This window comes from Cryptomeria japonica, chromosome 1 (genome assembly GCF_030272615.1).
Source record: "Cryptomeria japonica chromosome 1, Sugi_1.0, whole genome shotgun sequence".
NCBI lineage: Eukaryota > Viridiplantae > Streptophyta > Pinopsida > Cupressales > Cupressaceae > Cryptomeria > Cryptomeria japonica.
In genome coordinates, this window is record NC_081405.1 from 39589172 (window position 1) to 39611889 (window position 22718).

General features: G+C 33.1%; 2 protein-coding genes across 2 annotated transcripts; one reads left to right on the top strand and one right to left on the bottom strand.

Annotated features, from left to right (window-relative positions):
* Positions 1 to 8078: 8078 nt before the first annotated feature.
* Positions 8079 to 9073, bottom strand: LOC131027404 (non-specific lipid-transfer protein). Its single transcript, XM_057957447.2, has 2 exons — positions 8638 to 9073; positions 8079 to 8348 (listed from the first exon to the last, which is right to left on the bottom strand). Exons 1-2 carry the CDS (start codon positions 8991 to 8993, stop codon positions 8336 to 8338), a joined length of 369 nt encoding a protein of 122 aa, XP_057813430.2. The 5' UTR covers positions 8994 to 9073; the 3' UTR covers positions 8079 to 8335.
* A 4721-nt stretch (positions 9074 to 13794) lies between these two features.
* Positions 13795 to 14674, top strand: LOC131027403 (non-specific lipid-transfer protein 1). Its single transcript, XM_057957446.2, has 2 exons — positions 13795 to 14319; positions 14486 to 14674. Exons 1-2 carry the CDS (start codon positions 13961 to 13963, stop codon positions 14496 to 14498), a joined length of 372 nt encoding a protein of 123 aa, XP_057813429.1. The 5' UTR covers positions 13795 to 13960; the 3' UTR covers positions 14499 to 14674.
* Positions 14675 to 22718: the final 8044 nt, after the last annotated feature.

Sequence of the window (22718 nt, forward strand, 5' to 3'; positions counted from 1 at the left end):
AGAAAGCTCCTCCACTTGTGCTTTTTCTATCATCAATGTTGCCTGCCCAATCAGCATCAGTATAAACTTTTAAGTCAAAATCATTTCCTTTCTGATATACTAAGCCATAATCTTTAGTGCCTTTTAAGTATCTGAAAATTCTTTTGATTGCCGTCATGTGTATTTCCTTAGGATCTACAAAGAATCTTGCAACAATACCTACTGCATGTGCTATATCTGGCCTGCTGTGAACAACATATTGTAGTTTTCCAATCATGGATCGGTAGAGTGTCTCATCAACAGATGCAGATTCATCATTCTTTGATAGTTTACAGTTGGTAGTCATAGGAGTACTTACTGATTTTGAATCCTCCATTCCAAATTTCTTCAAGATTTCCTTTATGTACTTGGATTGAGTAATGAAAATCTCATTTTTCATTTGCAGTATCTGTAAGCCTATAAAATACTTTATCTCACTGATTAATGACATCTCAAATTCTTTGCTCATTTCATTTCCAAAGTTCTTGCATAAAGAGTCATTTCCACAAAATATAATATCATCAACAAATATGGCTGAGATTAGTATTCCATTTTCATCATTCTTCATGTACATGTTGCTGTTCTCACTTGTCCTTATAAAACCAATCTTAATCAAATAAGAGTGCAATCTCTCATACCATGCTCTAGGTGCTTGTTTTAGACCATATAAAGCTTTGTTCAATTTACATACCTGATCTTTATTATTGTCTTCAACAAATCCTTCAGGTTGTTCAATGAAAACTTCTTCTTCTAATATTCCATTCAAAAATGCAGAATTGACATCCATTTGATATACCTTGAAGTTCTTGAAAGCAGCATATGCCAACAATGTTCTTACTCCTTCAAGTCTAGCAACAGGTGCAAAAGTCTCACCATAATCAATTCCTTCTTCTTGGGCATAACCTTTGCAAACTAATCTTGCTTTGTTCCGAATGACCTCAACTTTTTCATTTAGCTTGTTTCTGAAGATCCACTTTGTATCGATTACATTTTTGTCCTTCGGTCTTGGGACCAGTTTCCATGTGTCATTCTTCTTGATTTGATCAATCTCTTCTGTCATAGCATTTATCCAATCTTCACTGTTAAATGCCTCTTTCACTATTCTTGGTTCAAATTCAGATATCAAACATGTGTTCTATCTTAGTTTGTTCCTTGTCATCACTGGATCATCCTTATCTCCTATAATCTGACTTGGTGCATGGTGCCTTCTGACATACTTGGCTAATACCGTCTCGGTAGGCTCTGTATGATCTTCTTCATCACTCAGTAACTGGATATTTTCTTCTTTTTCTTCAACAATTATCTTGGTAGGACTTCTCGGTTGCACATAGACAAATTCATCATAGTCTTCCGGTTCTTTGGAATTTCCTTCATCATTTCTTTCTGCAAATTCATCAATTTTCACATTTGCACTTTCTACTATTTTATTAGATGATTTGATGAGACATTTAAATGCTTTGCTTCTAGAAGAATATCCTATAAATGTTCCTTCTTCACTTTTCTGATCAAACTTGCCATTTCTATCATCTTTATGAACATAGCATTTACTTCCAAAGATCTTAAAATAACTTACATTAGGTTTCTTGCCATACCAAATTTCATAAGGTTTCTTCAAAGTACCTTTTTTCAATTGAACTCGGTTCAAGGTGTAAACAACTGTGCTTATTGCTTCTCTCCAAAATGTTTGTGGAACCTTCTTCTCAATCATTAGTGTTCTAGCACAATCCACAATAGATCTGTTTCTTCTTTCAGCTATTCCATTCTGCTGTGGAGTTCTCGGTGCAGAGACTTGTCTTTTTATACCATGATCATTGCAAAATAGGTTGAACTCATCAGATGTAAACTCTCCTCCTCTTTCTGATCTAAGACATTTCAGTTGTCTTCCTGTTTCATTTTCAACTCTTGCCTTGTACCATTTAAACATTTCAAAAGCTTCTGATTTTTCTTTTAAAAACATTACTGACATCATCCTTGAATAATCATCCACAAATAATATGAAATACTTATCACCATAATAACTTTGAACTTTCATAGGACCACAAAGATCAGTGTGCACAAGATCTAAAATTCCCTTAGAAGTGTAGGACTTACTTGTAAAGCTAGATCTTGTCATCTTACCCATCTAGCATCCTCGACACATAGCATTCTCAGGTTTTTCAAGACTCGGTAGACCTCTTACTCAGTGCTTCTTACTTATTTTGATCAGATTATCAAAATTAACATGACAAAACCTTTTATGCCATAACCAAGTATTATCAATCTTTGCATGCAAACACTTATTGTGAGTTGAGTCAAGGTGAAATGTATTACCTTTTGTTTGTGTCCCGGTAGCAGCTAACTTTCCATTCTTGTCATGAACTTTGACAATTCCTTTCTGAAATTCTATTTGGTAACCTGTGTTGTTTAGCTGTGCTACACTCAACAAATTATATTTCAAACCTTCAACCCAATAAACATCATTGCATCTTGCATTATCAAGAAGTGTTATGGATCCTTTACCTCTTACCGGACATGGTGCATCATTACCAAATCTAACATAGCCTCCATCATAATCTTCTAACATAACAAACTTGTGTTTTTTTCTCTTCTGTCATATGATGTGAACATCCACTCTCTATAATCCAAGAATCATTAGTGTTTATGTGAGATATTAGGGCTTTTTCTTCATACCTTTCTTCATTTGATCCATCCTTGATAGCCACATAAACAACTTCCTTTGTATCAGTCTCATTTGATTTATCATCGTCAGATTCCTCATCAACAATTAAGCATGTCTTTCTATCTCTTCTTCTAAAGTTTTGGTGTCCTCTATAATGATTATCTTTTTATTTGTCATACGGTAATCTCTCTTTTCAGTGAAATCTTTGTCAGGACAGTTAGAAGCCATATGTCCAATCTTATCACAATTGAAACATTTCAAAGGTACTTTTCCTTTATACTTACCTTTGCCTCTCGGTAACCTTTTGGCCAATAGTGCTTCAAACTCTTCTTGCTTTCTGATTTCTTCATACAGTTTGTGTACCTCCTCCATGTTCTTAAGAAATCTTTCACTTGCTCCATTGTGATCTCCTTCAGAGTACTTATACTTTCTTTCATTGTAATCATTAAATTCATTCAGATGAAAAGAACTAAATGCAGATTCAACTTTATTTACCGATGACCCACTGTTATCAAAATTACTTAACTCAAATGCATGTAGCTTACCAATAGTAGCATCCAAGGAAACTGGCATATTAGGTATAGACCTCAATTCATTGATTGCAAAGACTTGGATTGCATAGGCGGGTAGAAGGGTTCTTAACAACTTACTTGTCACATACTTTTCTTCAATAGTTCCTCCTGCTCCTTTGATTTGATTTACAATCTTCTTTAGTCTTGTACTGTATTGGGTTATGTTCTCACCTTCATTCATCCTCATAGATTCAAGTTGTCCTCTTAAACTATCTACTTTTTCTCTTTGAACATGTTCATCTCCTCCATATACAGATTTGAGCTTAGTCCACATTGCCTTTGCATCATTGCAGCCTTCTAGATCATTAAACTCAGAATAGGTCAATGCAGATGTTATTTCAATCATTGCTTGAATATGTTCTTGCTTCGCCTTTATCTCTTCCATAGTCAATGGATAGGTGCTCGGTGCAACAAAATCATTCTCTAGATAATATATAGCATATTCTCCAACTCCTGATAGATGTAGCTTCATCCTTTTCTGCCATGTAGAGAAACTTGACTTATTCAGCTTAGGTGCATCCCTCTTATACATCTTTGGATCTTTAACTCAAGTGCCTTTAAACTTTCCTTTCAGAGTCCAAATCTCTGATACCAATTGATAGTTCTGATACTTAATATAAGTACAGATCCAATAGCCAACAAGATGAGAGGGGGGGGGGGTGAATCATACAAACTTAATCATCCATAAAAACATCAGATTCAACCTCGGTAACATATATATCAGTCATATAACCAAAAACTGTCAAACATGCAAACTCAAAAGCATATGAACAATATAAACCTCATAACACAAGATTTAACGTGGAAACCCAAATAGGGAAAAACCATTGTGGGATTTCGGATCCACTAAGAAATATATTCTTCTAGAGTATGCTCGGTTAAAAGCAAATCTTGTTAAAGATTACAAACACGTTGCTAGATGTGACCCAGTTAAGGGATTTCCCTCAGATCTGTTAGGATCTTCACTTTGTTAGAAGTGACCTTGTCAAAGGATTTCAAACACTCAATCAGAATGTCACCTTGCTAGAGGATTTACATATAAGACTGCTAAGTCCACTCGGCTAAGAGATTTCCTGTCACTTTCACAAAATAACAGTAATACAATCTGTCTGCAACTTCACATCTAAAATGCTAAAGCAGATTCCTATTTGTTCAATACAATCTAGACATAGAACTAATCTTGTCTATCTGCTGGGCATCAATACTCTATTATTCTAACAGGTCTTCAAGCTTCTGTGCTCGGTTATCACTATGTAGCATCCCTGTGCATACACTTGCACGCATACATTGTTTATCAACAGTTTCCTATTTATAAACAATCTTCTAACCGCTTAATCTCATTGATCACATTTCCCATGATCAATCATAGCCATCAGATCTTTTAATCTTGTCCAGGTTCATTGTATCTTTCGATTTGAAAACGTTCTACCCCGCCTTGGAACTTGCACATTCACCTTGGAACTTGTGTTAGGGTAATGCGGTTCAATCTGAGCTGTAGATCTTCTTGTCGACTTTCCATTTCCTTAGATTCGTTTAACAAACTTCTTCCACGGCTTACCAATCATTGATCCACTCCAGCTCATCAGCTTCTTTCATTAAATATCACATGTAAACATTTAATGCATTCTGTTATAGCTCGGTTACAACTCGGTGAATACTAAACTTCACTCGGTAGACATTCTGTCTTCATTAACCGACTGCGATAACCTTAGGGTTTACTGACTAGTTTCCTTAGGGTTTACCGAGTAGGTTCTTTGCTTGATAGCATAGCATAGTATTAACCTTTACATTTTACAACATATGTATGATGTTAAAACAATCTAAAACATCAAGATCTCATCATTGTCTAACTCGGTAGTAGTTGCCCATTGAATATCTTATCCCCTTATTCATCATATTCTTTCCCGTGTCTTTACCGTCTTCTTTATAATCTTCATATCATACTTCTCAAGATATGGCAACATCATACTGAATTAGAAAATCAATTTCTTGACACCAATGACAAAATAATAATATCAAGATAGTGAAACATCTTCAATCAGTTATGTCCATAATCATCAACAACCTTCTCAATATCCTTATAATGTAATATTGCCAACACATTAAAGAGTGTCTCGACTTCATAGGTCAAGTCATTATAGATATGGTCCTTTTTGTACAACATAGCCATGGTGATTGGTCTAGCTACTACTTAAAACACTTTACAAGCTAACATTGACACATTTTTTGTCCTATAGCATAGTTATGATCCAAATACATGAGGATGTTAGAGTATAAGGGTATAAATGAATCACCCAAGTAGTTGCACTCACTATAGAGTAATACCTAATAATGATGAGAGAAGAGAGTGTAAAGGTTGCACATGATATACTTCAAACTCAGGTGGACCAAAATTGAGCTAATATATAAAGTGACCAAGTAGTTGCACTGATAAACCTAGATCATCCCAAGATTTAATACTTTGTGGGCCAGATAGTTATTTTATAGTAGGAAAAGTTGGAGCTTAACAAGGAGGTCTATGGAGTTGATGAGTTTGGTTAATAGCATACATACATGAATTATGAAAATCTATTATGCAAAAATACTCACACAATCAAATCCAAAAATAAAAATTATCAACAATGTGGATTGTGGAAATCAAATATCATTAATTTATGAGTCAACCAAGCCAACAATAATTTTAGGTGAAAAATCAAACAAGCTTCTAGATATAATAAAGAATGTAATATATAGGCATCCTAATCATTGTGAGGGACAATAATCATGGAGAAAACAATCATGAAGGAATGATAATAAATGGAATCAACAAGCCAATCAATATAGATCTACGTAGAATCAAAGGGAAAACTACATCAATAGTTAGCACCATAGAGTAATTTCTATTCATGGGAGAATCAGAGGAAATATTGTGATAAGGAATAGAATTGAACATGGTTTTGAAAAGAATGGATCAAGGATGGGTTCTAGGTTTAATATCATTATAAAACTACCACAACCATCAACTAAGGAAGATTGCATGATTGGCTATGGCATTATGCGTGTGGCGACAATACTATTTGGATTCTTTTCATGTTTCAATGATGAAACATGTCAAGGAGGGATGGTGTCATATTCATTAGGACTATTATATTATAATGCATTTAATTGGATGGAGATGACAAGTGACATTTATCCCTTAAGTTAGAAATATTGAATATTTGATTATATTAGATGATGAGTAGGCCTCCATCAGGATGAAGGTTTATCCCTCCAATGTATTATTAGGAGGAGGTATATATAAAGGAGGTGATTCTCATTGTAAGGACATGTGTTGAATATGACATTATATTTCTAGGATTTCTTGGAGATATGATGTTGAATGACTTCTTCTATAAGGAGTATTATATAATGTTACCCTACCTCAAGGATTTATTATTTTTTTACATGTATTGGATATAAGGGCATCTCCCATGAATATCTCTTGTATTATGTGAGATGTATAGATTCTATATTCTTTTATTATTATATTACTATGTATTTTAATCATACCACCATTGGGTGTAACCAATTTCTATTTTTACTTTTACTTATGTGGCCTATTTAAAATGAGTGTCAAATACTACTTACTATAAGTGAACTTGTGTTTGTAGGTTTTGAGAAGGAACACTTATTGCATGGATAATGTGTAGAGTCAGCATATGCAAATATTTACTTTTCATGTTGAGTCTCGTTTGCTTTGACATGTACTATCATAGTAGTTCACATGCAAGTCAAAGTAGTGGGAAAGTATAAACATGAATAATGTATAATTTATTTTTTACCTTTTTTTAGATGCTTTGATGTTGCTATGGACCTATTAGAGTTATTAGTATGCAAAATGACATATTTCTATGTGTATATTAGTAAAATAAGACTTATAAACTTGCCTTCCTATATTTCTAGGGTGTAGTTTTTATCCATAATTTTATAAATTCATAACTTTTATTCAAATACACAAACTTGTGAATTTGACCCTTGATCTTTCAAATTTAAAATCAATTATGTGACAAAGTTGACCTTTCAGTTCTAGTCATTGTGAGCTAACTTAAGCACAAAAATTCATATTACATGCTTAGTTGTTTTATAGAAGGAAAACCCCTTATTCTTTTCAAACATCTAGAGAAACCTATAATTAAAGAGCATATTGAGGACAACTCGTGAGAATTGGAGGATTACAATATTAACATCAGTTCATGACATCAATATAAAAAAATTACATGTGATATTTTGTTGCACATCTTAAACAATTATTTTAAAACCACTAATTAAATCTATGGTTTTAATGTAAAAGAATATTTTAACTAATTAGCAAACTCTCAAAGGTTTTTGCGAACACTACCAACCATTTAATGTAGTTTTAGACATTGAGACAAATGTGAATTTAAATTCCAATATCTATTAGATTGAATCCACGTAACAAGATCAATTATGCAAGTGAAAGATCAAATTCAGACTTATTGAGATTGTTTTTTCATTCATAAAAATGGTCAAAATAAATAGACTTTAGGTTTATAAATATAGAAATAGTTTTTTACTCACATGAAGAATTCATTCAAGGATGTATGCTTTAATATAATCAACACCAAATCTAGAAATAAATACTTTTATTTATATATTTGTCATATACATTTATCAATACATTAATTATTATTACTATTTCAAATATATCCAATATTTAAGCATTAACTTTTTGTGACAATGAACTAATCCTACATATTTATGTAAAACATATTTTTATTCCTTCACAAGATTTAAAAATATTATTAAAAAATGACTCATAAATATTGCATAACTTAATTGTCAAAATAATATAATCAAAAGACAATTTGAACAATTATGCTCATTTAATTTAAATATAGAATCATCCTTTTTAGGGTTTTTATTATTGATCAAGAACTCCCAAGTTTATTCAGGTGGGAGAATGAGAGCGAGGATATAAAGAGTCTCACAAGCAATCACAGTCATTGCATAGTGCAATAAGAACATAGAGAAGCCAGTCAACTGAAGAAGAAGTGGTTTATTTCAAATGGAGATGCTGCTCAAGCAAGCACTCATGTATCCCCTCCCCTCAGACATGGATCCTGCAAGGAAAAATACCAGCGAACATATAAAAAACAATTCAACAATTCAGTAAGAACGAAGGAAAACCTACATTTCAACTCACATTCCATGATTTTTTCATAGAAATCTTCGAAAAATAAGAAAATCCATGTTTCAGATCATTTCACATATTTCTTTTATGAAAAATTCTTTTATCGTAAAAGAAAAACAAAACCCATTTTTCAGATCACACTTCACAATCCTTTTATCAACAAATTTCTTTCACAATTTCCATGAAATTAGAATCCTTTATCATGAAAGAAAACTTACTTTGAACAATCAATGTTCTTGGAAATCGTGAAGCTAAGGTGGAGACCACATGCAGGAGCGAGATTTTGGAGAGCTTGATCATTGAGATTATATGTAGAAGCCGCGGTCTTGATACAATTGCACACTCTCTGTATAAGGGGAGTGGAAGTGGCGTGCGCATATAAGTTTGTGACACCTCTGCAACAAGGGCTGTTCTTTTCAGGCACCGACTGCCCATTGATAAGATAACTCAAGCATGGTGATATCGCCTGGATTGCTCTCCCACACTCATCTCCTCCTGCGGCTTCTGCTCCCACTATCACCACCACCACCATCATCACCACCATTATCATCACTGCAATGCTTCTTCCTTCCATTCTTCCTCCTCCTCCTCCTTTCTTAGACTTGTTTGATTACTGAATGAGAGAATGCCTTAGCTACGATATGGGGTGATCTCAATGTGGAAGTAACACTCTATTTATAGAGAAGTGGGAGGAGGAAGAGCTCTCTAAGTTGTGTGAACATTTGTTGGGCTCCGTAAGCTCACACCTCGTTTACCCACAAAATGCTGTTGGTTTGTTATCTGCAAATTTGGTGTGATTTTGTTATCTAGAACGTCATGCTTGTTGTCTTAAAACTTGGGTTCACCTTGTTCTTGCCCTTAATTCCACTCAAACCAATCGATTAGACGAATCTAATCTATAGGTTGTGTTTTGATTATTATCTGTCAATACAATTGTAAAGGAATAACATAGTTCGATTTTATATTAAATGGTCAATCTTAAACCCCATACGCACTAAGCAACATATTAAGTCTAGAGGATATTAGTCAATTTTGAGTGTTTTACACTTTTAAGTTTAGAAATGTATTCTTAGTGTGACAACATACATTAAGCAACATATTAAGCCTAGAAAATGTCAATCAACTCCGAGTATTTAACACTTTTAAATATAGAACTATGATGGTTAGGATTGATAAATTTGATAATCTGTGATAAATATTTTAAGAAAAGGAGTATAGAGGAGAGGAGTACATAGCTCTATGATTGAAGAAATGTAGTTTTTAGAAAAGGGCCTTGATTATTCTATGTTTTTGTCTTAAAAGTGTGATCTCTCTTTCAATTCAATCCCTTCAATTTTACTAATCTTGTATTTGGAATCAAGTCTAGTAGTCTTGATCAAGTTTACCATTGTAGATTGGTTGTTTGTTTGAGACTTGACCTTGCACAATTGTATAGTATACTCCTCTATTCAAATTATAGATATTTATCGTATCTATTCTTTTGTTAGTCATAGTGCTGGCAGTATATAAAAATATGCTGGAATGGTTATCATTTCATTGCAAGAAGACAATTTTTCTTCTAAGGGTCAGCCACTACAAATGTGTAGAAGATTCAAGGATAAGAAGTAAGGGCCTAGAATGAGTCTTTAATCATTTTATCGACTCCTCCATCAATGCTTTAGAATGAGAGGGGATGTTTGAGAGATACACTTTCAAATGGACATAACTAAATATATATAATTTAAATACTAACCCAAACCATTGAATTTCATGAAACATATACTCAGCTCAAGGCAAGAAAATGATGGGAGCTAGTTGCCAATTTTAATTTTCTAATTTTGAAAAGGCAAGAGCTGTCCCAATTTGTTAACCTAGTTCGATTGATTAAATACAATTTATATTAAATTATGATGGTTAGGATTGATAAATTTGATAATTTGTGATAAATATTTTTGAAAAATTTCTATAGAGGAGAGAAGTACACATCTCTATGACTGAAGAAATGTTGTTTTTAGAAAAGAGCCTTGATTATTCTATGTTCTTGTCTTAAAAGTATTATCTCTCTTTCAATTCAATCCTTTGGAATTTACACTAATCTTTTAATTTGTTTGGAGTTGAAAGTTTAGTAGTCTTGATCAAGTTTACCATTATACATTGTTTCTTTGGCTTGAGACTTGACCTTGCGCAATTATAGTATACTCCTATATTCAAATAATAGATATTTGTCTTACCTTTTCGTAGTCATAGTGCTGATAGTATATAAAAATATATTGCCTCAATGGTTATCATTTCATTGCGAGAAGACAAATTTTCTTGGGTTAGCCATTAAAAATCTGTAAAAGATTCATGGATGATAAGTAAGGGCCTAGAGTGACTCTTTAATCATTTTATTGAATCCTCCATCAATACTTTAGAATGAGAGGGGATGTACTTAGTTCAAGGAAAGAAAATGATGGGAGCTAGTTGCCAATTTTAATTTTCCAATTTTGATAAGGAAGGAGCAAAGTATTCAATTATGGAGATGACCTCAAAATCATTTTGTCCACCACTTGACTATAGAAATGGTCATAGGTCTAGGAAAATGATCAAATGATGGTGGCTAATGGCCATATAGGGGTAGATGCATGGATAAATATAATTTATGTATTTATAATACAAAGGTACATATGAATGTATGAATGGGTAAAAGACTAAGGGAATGAACCCAACTTTCCTTAAAATGGAAAAATAAATGGGCACACATCATATATTTCCTTAAAATGGGTGCAAAAATAAATGAGAAATGGAACAAGTAAGAAAATTTCACCATTATAATAATAGCTCATTTCTTTTTAAGTTGCAATTGTGATATTTGTGTACCCATGCCAATTCCCAATTATTCTTGGCCTCATTGTGATGAAATGTCTTAATACATATAGAAAAAAATTGCACTCTTAAATGTGTTGTGTTTATTCATTAATTTGTCATACTTCCCTCTTAACACATACTTCTATACATTTTGTCCTATCCTATCCTTGTTTGCATGTACCCTTATACCTTCATTATCATTAGCCTTGTACTACATCCAAGTTTTTCATATTATTCCACACATCCATTGCCCACCATTATCTCCATACCTTTGTATCCTAGATCAATGCTACATGTGAAACAATTCCTACATCATAAAGAACTAGTTCCACCAAAAATTAAAACTAGAACTATTTAAAATTTTGGCAACTCATGCCTATCTCACTAGTTGTTATTAGATAAATTGAAATATTTACAAAATCAATATCTATATCTTGGTACTTAATGGAATTTTATTATTATTATATATCAGAAATAAAAAGGAGAGTTACATATAATCATTAGATACAAACTTAAACAAAAAGACCATATAGTGTCCCTAATACCTATATTAACATATGACCACACTGGGTCTCTTCAATGAACGATCATAGTAATACAAAATTTATAAAAGGTTCAACTATAAGTGAAACCATCTTGCACGTTGATCAAGACGTCAAATTTGTCATATGTGTTTTGATATAATTCATGTGTGTAAAGATATTCTTCTATAATAACATTCACCATACATACTAGATCAATAGGCACTCCACATGATTTTCAGAGTAATCTATAATGGACCGTTGGGTGCATTTATGATATCACTTGAGGTAAAGGTGATATTTAGTTCACATTTAGGCTTGGATTTCTCTTGGTCTATCAAATTTGCAACATTATTTTGGTTGAGTAAGTCATCATTGGCTATACAACTATCATCTTTAAGCTCAACAATATTCGTGGAATGGGAAGGCAAAGGATTGGGGAACATTTGTAAGTTTTGATTAGGTAGAGCTATAGATTTCTTCCCTTTATCATTCACACCATCCACCACAATAACATTAGAATCAATGATGTCTTTAATTCATTTTTCAAACACATACATCTCTCTATGTCATGCCCAAGTTGACAATGATATTGACAAAAGGGTTTTGATTTAAAGGAAGGAGGTATTTAGGTTTTGATGTATCTACAAGACTGATATGGGAAGTTATTAATCAATTGAAGCATATTGGTATGCAAGGATCGGAAGCAACAATCCTCCTACCTCTACATAGGACACAAATACATACTTACTATCACATATTATTGTACCTAATAGACAGAAGCAACAAATAATTTGAATAAAGGAGCATACCATATAATTTGTATTTATTTTTTTATCAATCAATGCAAGGATTTTTAGCTTAGACAACACCATGTAAGGCCACAATCAAGGGACCTCATCCCGAACATGAATGCACAACAGTCCAAACCAATGAGCTTGATAGCTCAGTAGGGGCACAAATCTTGCAAGCACACTAGCCCAATGATGGCAATGATTGTAGTGATGAAGGCTTTAAGTCACCTAGCATGAACACCAACATTTGGCATGAATGCTAGAGAGCATAACATATAATTGTGCATATTATATAAGTATATATTTCATAAAATTTGATATTTTGGGTTAGTATTTCAATATTTTTAATTGAATTGAATTCATTTAAAAATATCTCATCTCTCAAGCATCCTCTCTTATTCTATAGCATTGCCAAAGTAATCAATAAAATTATTACAAAATCATTCTAGGCCTAAGTTACCTATTATCTTTGAATCTTCCACATATTTTTAGTGGCTAACCTAGGAGTACTTGTCTCCTTGCAATGAAACAGCGACCATTTAATGACTAACAAAAGGAGTAGAGAAGACAAATATCTATTATTTGAATAGAGAAACATACTATATAATTGTAAAAGGTCAAGTCTTTAGCCAAAATACTGGAATCGACAATGGTAAACTTGATCAAGACTATTGAACTTGAGCTCCCCAAAAAGTACAAGATTAGTTTATAGTCCAGAAGATTCAATTGAAAGAGAGATCACATTTTTAAGGCAAAAGTAAAGTATATTCAAGACTCTTCTCCACAAACGACATTTTTTCAGTCATAAAATTATGTACGCCACTCACTTTCCAAAACATAAGTATTAAAAATCATCAAATTTATCATTCCCAACTATCATAATTTAATACATACTTAATTGATTGCATTTACTCAATTGAAATAGGAATAGGTTAACAGATTAGGAAAGCTTATATTCTTTTACAATTATATTTAAGTATAATAATGAGAAAACTTCCACAATCTATAAATTATAAATCAGAAACGCTTCTATGCTTTGATCCCTATTTCTGCTGGCTGTAATGAGTTGGTATGTGTACAACTTGGTGGAATTAAGGGCAAGAACAAGGCGAACCCAAGTTAAAAGACACAAGCATGGCATGCCAATTCTATTTGGTGCCATGATATTCTAGATAACAAAATCACACCAAATTTGCAGATAACAAACAAACAGCATTTCATGGGCAAACGAGGTGTGAGCTTACGAAGCCCAACAATGTTCACACAACTTAGAAAACTCTTCCTCCTCCCATTTTTATATAAATAGAGTGTTACTTCCACATTGAGATCACCCCATATCAGAGCTAAGGCATTCTCTCATTCAGTAATCAAACAAGTCTAAGAAAGGAGGAGGAGGAAGAATGGAAGGAAGAAGCATTTCAGTGATGATAATGGTGATGATGATGATGGTGGTGGTGATGATAGTGGGAGCAGGAGCCGCAGGAGGAGATGAGTGTGGGAGAGCAATCCAGGCGATATCACCATGCTTGACCTATCTTATCAATGGGGATCCGGTGCCTGAAAAGAACAGCCCTTGTTGCAGAGGTGTCACCGACTTATATGCGCACGCCACTTCCACTCCCCTTATACAGAGAGTGTGCAATTGTATCAAGACCGCGGCCGCTAGATCTGATCTCAATGATCAAGCTCTCCAAAATCTCGCTCCTTCATGTGGTCTTCACCTTAACTTCACGATTTCCGGGGACATTGATTGTTCAACGTAAGTTGTCTTTCATAGGTTTCTTTCATGGACATAGTGGAAGTGGTTGTTGATAAAAGGATTGAGGAGTGTGATTTGAAATGTGGGTTTTATTTTTTTTTATGATAAAAAAAAATTTGTTCATCTGAATTGTTTTTATATGTTTTCTGTGGTTTTTTTCTTGCAGGATCCATGTTTAAACCACTTCTTCTTCAGTTAGCTGGCTTCTCTATGTTCTTATTGCACTATGCAATGACAGTGACTGCTTGTGAAACTCTTTATGTTCTCGCTCTCATTCTCTCACTGAATAAACTTGGGAGGTCTTGATCAATAATAAAAGCCCTTAAAGAGGGCGTTTTTAAAAATTTTAAATGAACATATTTGTTCAAATAGTCTTTTGATTATATTATTTTGAACAGCATATATACACAAGATCTCATAAAAGTTTGATTAGTAATTTTAATGGAAAATAGACATAAAAATCTACCATTCCAACTAATCTAAGTGTAAATGAAATTTACAAAGTGCTTACAAAATTTTTAAGAAAAGTATATAAAATGTTTATTGAATTCTCTACACTATCAATAGTTTTCTTATACACAAAACAAGTTCAATATACAATTTTATCAATAAATTCAATATCTAAATAAAAGAAACTTCAAATAAAAACAAATCCTTATAAATAAACAGACAAGAAGAATATCTATAAATAGATTTTCTTATCAAATCATCTCTTAACACTTTCCTTTTGAAAATAGTAATGACTAAAAATAGAATGGACTAAAAATAACTAATCAAATGTTAATTTCTTGCAATTCTTCCTCACTCTCACCATGGAGATTTTTTGAAGAAAGGTAGAAATTTATAACCATTGATGACTCACCAAGTTATCTTGGTGACTTGAATTAACTCCTTTGTTAGAGCTTTAGATTTTATCTACGATGAATTATTTTTATCCAATATGAACAAACCATCTATCTTGGAGTGCCTTGAATAAAAATGAAGGAAATGCTACGGTTAGCTATGATTATTGTAAGTGCTATAATTTTTTATCCCTGCATAAATGTAATGAAAATTAAAGAGATTTCCATTGATGAACTATCACATGCTGAGGAATTTGATTCAATGGCATTATTTTGTGTTTTGAAGTTGAAACTTGAACCAGCATGTAGAAGATGTGCTTTTGAGACCCTTTTACATCTTTTGATGTTTGTGTTGCCACTAAAGTGATTTTCTCTCTTTAGATGCAAAGTTCTAAGCTTCCAAGAGAAATTTTTAGTTATGTTTTTTTTTTACTTTTGTCATCCAATCTCTTAGGTGCTTGCTTGAACACTTAGGAATGATTTTTTTATGTTCCAACCTTTTAGGTGTTTGCTTGAACACTTGGGGATGAATTTTTTTATGTTTTCACTTTAATATTTTGATAGTTAAATGAATTTAGATGCTTCTAGAGGTCAAATTGCAATTTTTTTCTTCTAATTTCTCATTTACAATTTGACATCTAACCTCTTGGGGGAACACTTGAGCACTTGAGAGCATTTTTTGATGTTTTTCTTAGACATCTTAACATTAAAGTGAATTTAGGTGCCCCTAGAGGGTATGGTACACGTTTGGCATGTAAAGCAAGTATCATTTTGACATTAAGTGACTAGGAAAATGCTAAAGAGATTAAGTGTCAATTTTTAGTGTGTTTTGATAAGTTTTTTCATTTAAGTGAATGTTCACTTTTTGATATAATTTGTATTTGACATTATTACTCACATGAAATTTTTTTTTTTTTTTGTTCTAATTCAAAATAACTATTGTCACTTAAGTGAAAAAGTTCACTTTTGGAGTTGGAATTTCTATAAACCTTCCACTTTCAATTAAGTGGTCAAAAGTGCATCTTTTTACATTTTAGAACCTTTTCTACCCTCAAAAATAGTCACTCTAGCTTCTTTAGTCCTTATTCCACTTGAAATTCTCTTAAAAGTGGCATCCACAAGCTTAAGGGCATACTTGGGTCACTTAGAGATGATTTTTGTTTTTTTAATTTTTATTGTTGTGAATCATTATTATTTCCCCAATGCATGCTTTGTATCATCAATGTACTTTTTCTCTTGAAACAATAAAAAACACCTTCCCTTCATCAAGGTGTTCTTGAAAAGTCGCAAATATCACTTCCATACCTTGGGACTTCATTATCTTTCCTTGTATCTAAAGCATTCTCTTGCATGCCATGTACAAAGGCATTAACTAGAACTGATAACCACATTGACAAGTAGCAAAGACAAGGACTCAAGAATAGCTTACATACAAGAAATGACTAGCTCTTAACATGAAATTTAATTCAATGCAAAAACAATCATATGGATAATTACAATATTAAAGTCGATTGTAAGTGTTTCGTACACACACACAAGCATATGCATGTATATGCAACTTTTCTCCTTGCATTAGTATTGCACTTATATGAAATTGAAGACGAGGTTGGTGTTGGCCTTTTATGTGATAATTGCTAGTTTTTTTCATAAGCAATAAATCAACAAAGACCTAATACCATAATGATAGCCACAATACCAATCAATATTAGATAATGGGATAAACAATGGTATTTATATTAATCAATGGAGCAATAAAATGAGAAAAATAAATTTATGTAAATGAATTTATTAGAAATGTAAAGGAGGAGGAATATGGACACCTCATCCACTAGGAAGTATAATTCCTAAGATATGAGAAGAAATACTTTGTGCTCCATTCACTATTATTAAATGCAAATAAGCCTACTTAAGGAAGCTAAACTAGGTGTAGGAAAAGAAATAATAAAATAAAAACAGAGTAAAAATAAACACCAACTTGAGTGCAACTCAGGTGGGTGAAAAACAGGTCTTGACAAATGTGTAGCCATATTTTGTACCCAAATTAAAATTATTGTCCCCCAAGAAAGAAAGAAACCCCCCTCCACCCAATTAGAGAGTTAAAAGAGAGAAGCACCATGCAACTCCCTAAATGTATATCCCAAAGCATTGGTATTAAATTCTAAAGAATATTAACTATTGTTGAACATTTTTTCATGTATGAAGAAATAGGCCCACAGTTCCATCTAGGTGATCTTCCCATTTCATGAGGGAAAAAGAGAATAAAATACATGATGTATGCCTTTGTAAATTTTGCATATTTTCTTGTTTGGATATAAAGATGTGTCACTATTTGGTCAAGAACTATAGAGTACGACAACTCAAAACTATGTATAGTAGGCGACAAAAAAGGTGTCAATGAAGATGAAGATGTAGCTACAAAAGCATTATCATCAAAGAGGGAAAAAATGCCCTCAAGATATAAAAGGTGTACCTCTATAAATAGATATGAAATAAGTAGTTAAAAGATGGACCCCAATATGGTGGCTTGACAACACTAATGGACATGTTTAGAAGAATCATTAGATGTCTTTCATGAAGCAATATTGGTTTATGTTGAAACAATGGGTGATGATGGTGAAATTTCATAAACTACATTGCTCACCCCATGATGTGTCCAAATTTATTGATGTTGGAATAAAAGAGCTACCATCATAATGTTGACTCAAAGATAACGAATGTGAAGTATTTGAATTTGCAATAGAATTCAATGAAGGTGAAGAATTAATAGAAACTTTATAGGAAGAGGAGCATAAGGAGAACTTTGTATCTCATCAAAACATTAAATGTTTTCCTATTCAACAAGAACCTTGATTATATCATGGTCATGTGGTAAAAAACATGAATATATACAAGACAATCTATAGTAAGATTATTCAATAACGGAGTCTCATTTGGATCTCCATGCACCTCCCAAATTATGGTCCAAACCCACATTGTGTCAATATCAACACAACAATTAATCAATACAATAACATGATCGACAACAAAAAGGTATTGGATTATGGAACAAGTTCACAAAAATGAGGCAAGAAGTTAATTCATTTCAAATTTGAAAAGATTTCATCTTGATAGGACTTATAGTTTTATTTATCCATTTTTTATAGCAATAGGATGCCATTTGATAGTCATGAAGAACTTCTCAAATCAATCAACACAAATCAATAAATAAATTCCCTTAGGATGGAGCTTTATCTTAATTTGTGATTACAATATCCCTCAAACAAGCATAAGAATGTGTTAATCTATCATTGGTTTGTGTTCACAAGATTTGATGATGATTTCTAAGTTTTTATAGTGTCGAAACAAACAAAATATTGAAAGTATAGCCAAATTGAAAATTAAGAAAGTTAATAACCTATTCCACAATGTAATTCTTGGAAAAATATGTAATTTAAAAAACAAGAGAACTCAAAAATAACTTTGTCAAATTTATGAGCAAAACAAGTTTTGAAGTGCAATAATAGACAACAAAAAAGTTCCTAATAAAACTCATTTTGTAAAAATGGGAAGTGAAAATTGAAAACCACTTATTCCATCATGAAGCCATTAAAAGGTTAGTTAGGTTGTAAAAAGGAGACTCAAAAATAAATTTAAGAAAATTAAAACTAAGGAATAATTGAGTGTGTTTTATCAATAGTGTTAAGGTTAACATAAAACGTAGGGTCTATAGTTGGTGAGTGATAAAATTATTGGTCAATACAAGGGGAAAAAATTATGGAACAACAAGAATGATTAAACAAGAGATAGTTAGTTAAAAGGAAGAACTAACCAACCATCGAATGTAATTTAGAAATAATAATAAATTTAAATATTATTGTTTTTAATTATAGGGGAAAACAAGTTTTGAAGGGACCCAAAAACCTATTTACAAAACATTGCCAACATATAAAACACAGCTAATCAGTAGCCAAGTAATAGTAAGCAAAAAGAAATGAAATCTAGTAAAAATAGGGACAAAAAGAACCCTGCTATGTATTTTCTTAAGAGTCTCAACTACTTCAAGTTCTTGTTGGTAAAAATTATTATGGAGGTGAGCCAAACCCAACTGCTTCTTTTCTTCTCTTCAAACAATTTCTTCTTGCTCCCTTTAGCATGCGAGCTTGGTCCTTTCTTTGCAAATTGATTAACTTGTTCACCTTTATCCTTGAAGCTTTGTCCATCGTTCAAATCCCCAACAATGATAGCCTCCATAAGATGCTCATCAAGTTAAGCTCCTTGAGTTTCAAGGTCAGAATCCTATTCCCTTTCATGCTATACGAAATTGTACAGTCGTTAGTTTTCACCACCCATTCTAGGTTCTAGTTAACCTCAAGCAATGTGTCCTCCAAACTCTTAATTATTTTATCATAAGTATTCATCATTTGAGTAATCTTATTAGCCATATGCTTTAGCCTAGAATATACCTCCCTTTCCTCAATCAAACTCATGGCCCTCTCCTCGGTCCTCCCTATTCTAACATCTATCTTAACTTGCAAGGCTCTCAATTTAACATTTACCTTGTTAATTTCAACGAAAAAAATATTTTGACAACTTAAATTGACCCACCAACCCTTCTCTAGCAAGCCCTAAAACATTATTTAAAAAGTTGGTTATTATTGTTAATGTTATTAAATTACTTTAACATTTAATATATATTTATTCTAACAATCCCCCCATATTACATCATTTTCTCAAGAATACAAAGAAAGAAGCTCTAGAAAGCTTTGAATTTTATGGCATCAAAAGATCGTGTGAAAATTTATTTATTTTCTTCTTAAGCTAAACAATACTAGAGTTGAATATTTTGTTGTTATTGCACATGCTAGTGGATGTAGTGATACTAAATCTCAATAGGTTTATTGTGTTCCTAAAAAATAGAGTATATACAAGCTACAACACTTCCTCCATTTTATAGAAAAGAATTGTAGGTTTTTGCACACGCACACCAATTCCTACCAAAATGTGATGTAACCATTTTATCTCGTAAACAACTCCACTTATAATATAATATTTTGTTTATATAGAAAAGTGAGAAACAATGTTTCTCTTTTTACTTCTCTTAAATCAGATTCTAAAAAGATCACAAAGCTTGAAATAATCTTCCTATCATTCAAAAATTTTACAAAATTTGCATATGTCAAGGAAAAACGGTCGTCTTCCAATCATTCAAAAATTCTACAAAATTTGCATATGTCAAGGAAAAATGGTCATTTAATTTATATCTCAGGTTGTACTCCACTTACCATGGATGAACCTCACCTCAAAACTTGTTTGGTTACTTTCTAGCATGAAACCTTATGTACCCACATAAACCTTGAAAGATAAATAACAAATTAGTTGGCAGTAAAGAGTTACATTACTTTAAGGTGATGGGTCATGTTTGGAGAGTTGCAATATTATCTACGTGGGTGTTGACATGGGTTTGAACTTTGAAATCTTCCATTTTGCATTTCTCAAGAAACGACTTGGGATATATAATTTGGGATGCAAAATTTATACTATTTTGCCACACTTCTAGTTCATTTCGTCATCCTGTAATAATAGCAATCCAGGATCTCACATCCCGTTCAGTCATTTCGTCAAACACTTAATATGTAATTTCTATAATCCCACATTTGTAGTACAAGTTAGCAATGGCATTTCCCACAAAGATGTCACAATAATACTCTGTTTTGATAGTAATAGCATGGATTTGTTTCCATCCTGCAATGCAGCAAGATAGAAACACGCACTAAAAATGCTCAAGAGAGTGGCTCAATCCAGCCTCACACCCCACCTTTCATCACATTATCCAGCAATCATCACAGACCATGAGAACGCATCCTTTTGAGACATTCCATCAAACAAGTGGTGTGCGTTAAGCAACCTTCCATGCTTGGTATAACTCGCCATCATTGTATTCCAAGAAATAGCATCTCTCTCAAGCATCATGTCAAAAGCCTTTGTTGGATTATCAACATTGAACTGTCATACATGGTAACAATGGCATTCTCAACACAAGCATCCAATGCAAATCCTATTTTGATAATATATTCTTGGATTTGTGCACTATTCTCTGAAACCCCAGTCTGGTACAGGCATTGAAAGCGCAGGAAAAAGACAATTTGTTTGGTTTGAAAGCGACTACCATTTGAGAAAACAGATCTAGGACATTAACTTCGAGCCACTTCTGTACATACCCTGTGATCATTGCAGTCCAACTAAGGTCATATCGTTGGCATTTTGTCAAACACCTCAACTACTTCCTCTATTTTCCCATTGTCAGAGTGTCCTGCAATCATGGCGTTCCATGAGGCCACAATTCATGATCTGCAGATGGCGGAATGAATAGAAAACTATATGGAACATATGATTGCATGGGATTTTCTCTCCTCATGACCCCATCGAATCTCACTCCAAACTATTTTTTTTTTTGAGAAACTCTTATTTGTTGGCAGCTTTATATTTCTGGCAGTAATTCTCATGTTGTTCAAATTCACCCTTGAGCAGGTCATTTGTCTTCTCTAGAACCATAATATGCTTTTCATATATAAAACACAAATGGTCTTCCCTAAATCATAAATAGCAGGCCACGATTTACTGCCATGTTTCTCTTTTCATGGACATTTCTGTCTTTTCTGCAGATCTTTCTTCTCCTTGGGTTATGCTTTCTTTCTTTGCAGTAGTGTAATTTTTTTATTTTTTTGGGGGGTGGGGGGCATAAACTATATTTTGCCACACTTCTAGTTCATTTCGTCATTCTATTGCAGGATTTGTTTCCATCCTGCAATGCAGCAAGATAGAAACACGCACTAAAAATGCTCAAGAGGGTGGCTCAATCCAGCCTCACACCCCACCTTTCATCACATTATCCAGCAATCATCACAGTCCATGAGAACGCATCCTTTTGAGACATTCTATCAAACAAGTGGTGTGCATTAAGCAACCTTCCATGCTTGGTATAACTTGCCATCATTGTATTCCAAGAAATAGCATCTCTCTCAAGCATCATGTCAAAAGCCTTTGTTGGATTATCAACATTGAACTGTCATACATGGTAACAATGGCATTCTCAACACAAGCATCCAATGCAAATCCTATTTTGATAATATATTCATGGATTTGTGCACTATTCTCTGAAACTCCAGTCTGGTACAGGCATTGAAAGCGCAGGAAAAAGACAATTTGTTTGGTTTGAAAGCGACTACCATTTGAGAAAACAGATCTAGGACATTAACTTCGAGCCACTTCTGTACATACCCTGTGATCATTGCAGTCCAACTAAGGTCATATCGTTGGCATTTTGTCAAACACCTCAACTACTTCCTCTATTTTCCCATTGTCAGAGTGTCCTGCAATCATGGCGTTCCATGAGGCCACAATTCATGATCTGCAGATGGCGGAATGAATAGAAAACTATATGGAACATATGATTGCATGGGATTTTCTCTCCTCATGACCCCATCGAATCTCACTCCAAACTATTTTTTTTTTTGAGAAACTCTTATTTGTTGGCAGCTTTATATTTCTGGCAGTAATTCTCATGTTGTTCAAATTCAC

What these genes read in the sequence shown, in the direction of transcription:
- LOC131027404 (XM_057957447.2), bottom strand. Translation starts at nt 8,993, where the DNA reads ATGGAAGGAAGAAGCATTGCAGTGATGATAATGGTGGTGATGATGGTG.
- LOC131027403 (XM_057957446.2), top strand. Translation starts at nt 13,961, where the DNA reads ATGGAAGGAAGAAGCATTTCAGTGATGATAATGGTGATGATGATGATG.